Genomic DNA, 6954 nt, shown 5'->3' with positions numbered 1-6954 from the left:
TACTGAATCCTTTGACAACATCTTCCAAGTGCAGTAGTGTACTGACTGGACAAGGAGCTAGGGAAGTTCATTGGCCAACCTCTATCAAGTCATTCTCCTTCACAGTGTTGTTGATGTGATGATAAAAGAGCTGAGGAGAACTATATTGTATTCTGCTTTGAGTCCCCACAGGGAGAGAAGCAAGGGATAGTAAATGAAGGTTAACGTTACATCTTTCCTTATGCACAGAAGTACCAGTGAATCCCAGCAGAGGGCACAAGGTAACAAACCAACTCTCTGGAACAGCTTTAACAGGGACTGTTTATTTTATTTTATTGTATCGCATGAACAAATTGCTTAGGAGCTTAAAAAAAAAAAGCTGGAAGGTAACTTTTTAATGTCATAGGATTAAACCAGTAGTAAAAATAAATTACAGTGATGCAAAAATGTATTTACCACATAAGCTTTCACTAATTCCATTCTATACAGATTTTACATCTTTTACATTTGACCATTAAAGAGAAAGGGTGGCAGGGAAATACACACATACGTATGCAGGCAACACAATATACTAACAAAGGCACTGCCAGCAGTAGTCTGCGCTTCTTAAGGGAGGGGGCCTATTCTAATGCATCTCTAAGGCGTCTGCTCTGCCACAGGTCCAGTGGCTCTGCTTTCTCTTGCAAGTGAGGCATTGCTAATTTTGTTTCCTCTTTGTGCCCCGTAACTATATCATATTTAAAAAAAAGAAACGCCCTCCCGTTTTTCAGGAGGCTTAGTCAGCAGCATTCACATAAATTGCATAAGAAGCCATGCCTTCTAGAAAAATGTTCAAGACATGCTGAGGGGAGTTGGAGCATGCCAGGCTCCAAAAAGCTGTTTACTTTTTTTTAAAAAAAGGAATACTTACCATTCCTAGGATAAATGTCAATGACTTACAAAACTGTCCTTCGCTGTTGTTTCTCTCTCACTGATGCCATAGTTGGCAGAACTCCTGGAGGCCTTCTTCAGTGGACTAGGCCAACCATTTCCACAGTGCTTATGAAGACTTTGAGTACTTTATATTCAGGGCAAAGTGTTTGCATGTGCTTATTTATGCCCCTTGCCTTCTTAAGGCTGTACCAGTAGTTCGCCTCAGCACTTTCATCTCCAGAAGGTACCGGCAGCTTTATCCTCCCAACAAAGGGAATTAATCCTCTTTCAATGGCCTGCCTAGAGGAGATCAGGGAATCTACCGAGGATACAGTAGGGGCAGACCTAGGAGAACTGGTTCTGAAAATGAGCTGGACTGTACCTTCTGATTACCAACATAGTAACTGTGTCCCTACATGGATGGAAAAAATTCTCTTCTCAGCCACTACAGAGTGAGACTTATTAGAGACCTGGTACTTTAAACCGTTTGGGATCTGAACAGGCAAGGATACATGTTGGGCCCCATACCACCTTCCCCAGGTTTACAGGGGCTACTATCTCACACAACCCAATTTAAGCAATTTCCCCTTTTGGACAAGTCAGAGTCACACTCACACTCAAGACTGTGTGTGCTGGGGACAGGGAGAGATTAAATCCCTTGTCTCTCAGAGCCAGCAATTCTAGACAAAAAGGGGGCAAGAATGCCCTGTAATAGCTAGCAAGCTGTACCCACCTCCTAACAGTGTTGGATACCGTTCAGCCCTAGCCACAGTTATGCGGGACCTGCTTTTCCATAAGATGATCCCATGCAACTGTGCCGGAATGAACTGTGTGGATCTTCCCCACTGAATCACCCCCTCCATCCCAATAACTGTCTTAGCTGCAGTTCAGAGACTCCAGCACTGGTCTGGCGATATCAGAAGGGCACCTCAGCCTGCCCATCTAAGATAAAGAGATCTGTAAGCAGGAACCATTCAAAGTAGCTTTATCTGCATTGTCTGACTCCTAAGAACCTTTCTCATAATAGGCCATTTATATATATTAAAAATTCCCAGTATTGCACAGAAGAACCTCATAACACAGAAGAAAGCATGACAGCTGAAGGACATTGCATGCAAGGCGTTCCGGAGTGACTAGATTAATGACTTCTACAGGTCCCATTAACAAGTGCGTGAGATCGTTACCTTTTGCCACACTGGTAACTTCTACCACCTCAATCAGGTTGAGTTGCCTGCAATCGAAAACCCCACTGCAGCGAAAGGCAGCCGCCAGCCTCCCACTGCCTATGTTTTGATAACAGGATCCTCTCCTCAGATTCCTGGCATAGTTTTTTTTCTACTAGAAGACTGATCTTTAGCACTAAGTGTCCAAATCAGCTCATTGTCGGATCCTTCACAGTGGTCACAAGTCCTACAGGGTAAGAGGGAACTAAGTTGGCAGTACTGAGGATAAGTTTCAAATATTAGGCTGGGGGGCTTAACCAAATAAACAGCCCCTTGGAGGTGCCTATAAAATAAAGTAAAAGCGGCTGACTTCCCCCCTGAGAAAATATAAACTCTTGCTCAAGGCCATGAAGACCAGCTCTAGTTCTTTAGCCTGTGTGATATTTCTTTAGTTAGCTCTCTTCATACTGTGCAACCACTGTGTACACACACACACATACCAGAGCAATAAGAATCCACTGCTAATGCAGAGCTTCCGATACCAAGTTCTGCTTGTGATGAAATGACCAAAGAAAGCACATTCATTGCACTTCTACCACACGTACACGAATCCAGCAGCCAAGATATTGGCATCGAGAAGGAGAAGGAAGCTAGCAGGTTTGGTCTGGCCCTCAAGAGCATTTACAGTGCAAGCAACCCTGATTCCTTCAACATTCAGCACTTGTTGCAAAGGTTCCTGGCTGCGCCATTAAGTATGAGGGTGGTAGAAGGGGAAGCAGCATTCATTTTTGGTTTCTGGAGGGCCGGCGGATTCGAAACATCCATTTCCATTCTATAATTACCAGCTCTGATCATGTCTTAGACAGTGACCAATTGAAAGTGTCCTGAGAAAAAGTCTTGATTTTAATGTTTTTAAATAATTATAACTTTAGCTTTAAGTTTATTCGCTGGCCACACTTCAGGGTTTTGTTATCCAGGCTTCTCGTTGGCTTCTTTCAAGGCCTCCTGTAGTCTTTGTTTAAAGTTGTTATATTTTTTCTGCACTTGCTGGATTTTGTCCTTTTCTTCCCTCTCAAGTATTACTAGGAAGTTTTGTAGCTCTGGAATAGAGAAGGCATCCCACTGCAGAAGAAAAAACACACAAAGACACTTAAGATTGGCAGATGGACAATATGTGCTTATATGCAAGAGAAGGAAAGAAAGTGACAGACTTTTTGTTGAAAGCCCCATAAAATAATCTGTCCTTCCCTGTCCCACATTTTAGCTCTGACAGCTGCTGCTCAAGAACTTTCAGGATAAGAAAATAGGAAAAGATTGCAAATGCCACACCCTTTTCCATCTCAGCATTAAAGCACAAAAAGAACCCCTGGCTCAATGGCAGAGCATCTGCTTTGCTCGCAGGTCCCATGTTCAATCCTTGGCATCGCCACTTAAAAGAATCAACTAATAAGTGATGTGAAAAACCTCTAGCTCAGACTGTGGAGAGCCACTGTGAGTCAGAATAGACAATACTGACCTTCATAGATCAATGGTCTGACTTAGGATAAGGAAGATTAACATGACCCAACAGTGACTTTCCATAATAAAATCACTCATTTTATCCATCTCTCTTCCGTTCTGTGGTTGCAAATATGTGGGCAAAGTTAGCTGAACATCAAAATTCGTTGTTCTGTTTTCTGTTCAAAGATGCTCTTACAGAATGCCCCAGGCGCTTTTTAATGTATATCAGCTTCAACGTTTCAGGTATTAGGTGTGTGAGTAGAACATGTTTAAAGGAAATTCAGAAAAGCATACTTATGCACACATTGGTGACTGTTTTCCTTTAAAATGTTGTCCAAGCAAACCCTCCAAACCATCTGTTCAACTCTGAGTTAGGACTGGATTAGAGCATCTTTTGAAGAGGATACAGTACAAAAAAAAAACGTATATGCACACCCAAACATGTTTGGATCGTAACTAGTAACTAAAGATGGAGGACAGTGTGTGAATAACTAAGATTCCTGAGAAATCAGTGTATAAGACTAAGGCAAATCCCATTCTATGAGTGAACATAAACATTTTCTGTTGCGCTGGTTTTCTGTCATAGCTGTCTCCACAAAACATGATGTCATAAGAGTAATGAAGAAAAAAAGTTAACTGTTAGGATGTTGAAGACCATGGTTTTCAATCTCTCCAGGTCCCTACTAAGCCCCTTTGTAAATTGCTGAGAAACAGTTCTGCATTTGCATGTTTTTAACAGATAAAATAGTTTGGACATTTAAAAAGAACTCTTTATTGCAGAGGTACAGAACTGCTTGCTTTTCATTTGCAAGCTGTTTCTAAAAGACAGAGGTGAAATGTGAGGCTGCAGTTCTGTCCAGTTTTAAGCACAGTGGAATCTTACTTTAAGATTATCTTCATCCATGGGGAAGGTAGAAACCAATTACATTATGCTCCACCTATTTTTTTATTTGAAAGGAAAGCAATCTCCCTTAGCAGATTAGTTATCCATAAATGCTGGTCTATAATGCAGCCACCCAGTTTATCTTATCTTCTGCAGATTAACGATGGATGTGTTGCTATTTTTAAAAAATAAGCCAAGAATTATGATAGAAGGTTCTGCAGAAGAGAGAGAACTATTTTTGTAAGTAAAATTTAACTTTTAAAACCTTAAAACAAAGAAAGGGGAAATAGGTCCTTAAACATGTTATAGGCTCAAGAAAGCTTTCTATTTGCTTAACATTCCTCCTGTCTTGGAATATCCTTTAGGTCCCCAAGTACAAGAAGTTTGCTTTTTCCACCCACTCAGGTTCTGCCCTTCTGGTTACAACTCTCTGCTTGTTTAAGGCTGTTGTGTGCCTTCAGAAAGCTGAGCATGTTTGTGAAGGTTCAAAAGGTAAAGTTGCTTCCAGACATACCTCAACCTCTCCCGTTTCATTTTCTTTCAACACAAAGCTGAGAACGTCTGTGTCGGGACCAGCTACAAGTCGGAGGTACAAAGGATACTCTGTTACCGAGAGTTTCTGGGAAAGAACTGCAAAAGGGACAAACACAGGATTATCGGAGACCTGTGGAAATGTGAGAGCCGAATGTGAGAGCAGCATGTTTTCACTATGCATGGGGCATGGAAATCAGAAGTAACTGAAAATCCAAAAAGCCTTCCCTTACCTGTTGTGGTTACTGGAGGGTTGTTAAGGCTGCCCTACACATAGGGCCCTTCCCTCTGAAGCACAACCCTTCTTTCTTCCAAATAAGTGACTGGCTATGAGCCTCTACAACACTTTAAAAACTTCATTTCACATTCCCTGGAACTGGAAGTTTCCAGTTGCTGTTATCTCCAGGAAAGGCATTAAAGAGGGCCTAGATCAACTGGTTCAGCCCAGAGATTCCACTGATGAGATAGAAGCCCTCTTGCCACAAGCATCTTTGTGTGGATATCACTCAAGATGGATTGGATTAGAATGAGCTCATGGCACCTGTGTGGGTGCAGGCCTTACCTCATCCTTTGTGGAGGGGGTGGCAGCTTCCAGCCAGCACATGATAGGCCCAACTTGTCACTTGACAAGAGCAGGCTTGATCTGTAATCTTGTACTGATGAGCAAACCTATCCAAGATCACTCAGCAAAGGTAGTGGTTCCAACTTTCTGCTCCCCATTCCAAACTCCCACCTCACTGGCCTCTAGTACTTATGACCTGTGATTCCCACAGCAAGTTACCCTTTTTCAGGATGTAGCCACATGAGGAAGACTTCACATGCAGGTAAGGCCCATGCAGAGCATCATGGCTTTGCCAGATGTCTGTTAAGTAACAGCTCAAGCCTCTTACTTTAAGGAGAGACATCCTGTATAGGGAAAACTACAGAAACAGAGAAGACCCTTGAGCAGACAAGATTCTCAAGGAGGGGGAAAGGCAAAAGGCTAAGTTGTTGGGCACATTACAAAGAATACATTTTGGAGGGAAAACGATTACATCCAAAATATGATTGAAGGAATGCATTCTATGCTGGCCTGCAATCATGTTTCCATTCTCCTCCAAAGCCCCTTTTATTCTGCTCAGAGATTTAAAAACAAAGGACTTACGTTACATTTGCCTAATTCTAAGTTGTTTTCAGATAAGATTCAACAGTGGGTGCTTCAAATGCCCATTTTTAAAAGCCAAAAATTATGAGCAGGCATCCATTTAAAACTTTTACTGTACTAACCTGGGCCACTCTAACGGGGGTGGGGGGTGGGGAAGATGCACAAATGGATATTATGAGCTTTACCATTTACATACACAGCATCCTCACTGGGTTTGAAAATGAAACTAGAGTGAGGTCACAGGCAGCTCTTTGGCAGCCCAATACCAGAGTTGTAATTGCCCCAGAGGGCCTGTTTGTCTCACCTTGGCCATCTTTCTGCATCTGCTTGAAAAGTGCAAATTTCTGCGGGTTGTCAACCACCATGAATTTCTTCAGAAGTCCCTGGATGACCTCACTGACAGTGGTGGTACTGCTGATGTGCAGCTGCTTGATGGCATCCAGTGGCAAGTAGAAGGATGTTCTCTTTTCTGTCATGTTGGCTACGTTGACCTCCTTGAGGGCATCATAGATCGACTGCGGCCTGATGCCTGCTGGGACTGTCACAGGCCGGCGCAGTTTGAGGTGCACTTTGATGAAGCCTGTGTAAGTGCCATCATCACTCTGTGGAGGAAAAATCCAGGAACGTCATGCTTTATCAGGGATAAGGCAGGTTGAGTGGCATTTGTTTTACCCACCCACCCCCCGTTATCAGGAACACAGGATCAATTTCCATGAAGAACTTCGTTGCAGAGGTAGCAAACGCACCATTCTTCCATACCCATATTATTCCTTCCTGGTTATATCAATGCATCCCAAGTTAACCTAACCTGTAACCTAAATGCTTTGGGAAATAAACCACAT

General features: G+C 42.6%; 1 protein-coding gene across 2 annotated transcripts in view; it reads right to left on the bottom strand.

The window, feature by feature from the left end:
* Positions 1 to 3004: 3004 nt before the first annotated feature.
* RASSF5 (Ras association domain family member 5) overlaps positions 3005 to 6954 on the bottom strand; it is an 87170-nt gene continuing 83220 nt past the window's right edge. For both annotated transcript variants that reach the window (XM_056845544.1, XM_056845545.1), the window contains 3 exons: positions 6417 to 6714; positions 4952 to 5067; positions 3005 to 3176 (listed from right to left, as the gene is read on the bottom strand). In XM_056845544.1, coding sequence (XP_056701522.1) covers positions 3024 to 3176; positions 4952 to 5067; positions 6417 to 6714 — 567 coding nt within the window. In that variant the 3' untranslated portion in view covers positions 3005 to 3023. The remainder of the gene's footprint in view (positions 3177 to 4951; positions 5068 to 6416; positions 6715 to 6954) is intronic.

This window comes from Euleptes europaea, chromosome 2, assembly GCF_029931775.1.
Source record: "Euleptes europaea isolate rEulEur1 chromosome 2, rEulEur1.hap1, whole genome shotgun sequence".
In the NCBI taxonomy this organism is placed as follows: Eukaryota; Metazoa; Chordata; class Lepidosauria; order Squamata; family Sphaerodactylidae; genus Euleptes; species Euleptes europaea.
The sequence above is the reverse complement of the archived record's forward strand: the minus strand, read 5'-3'. Positions and strand labels throughout refer to the sequence as shown.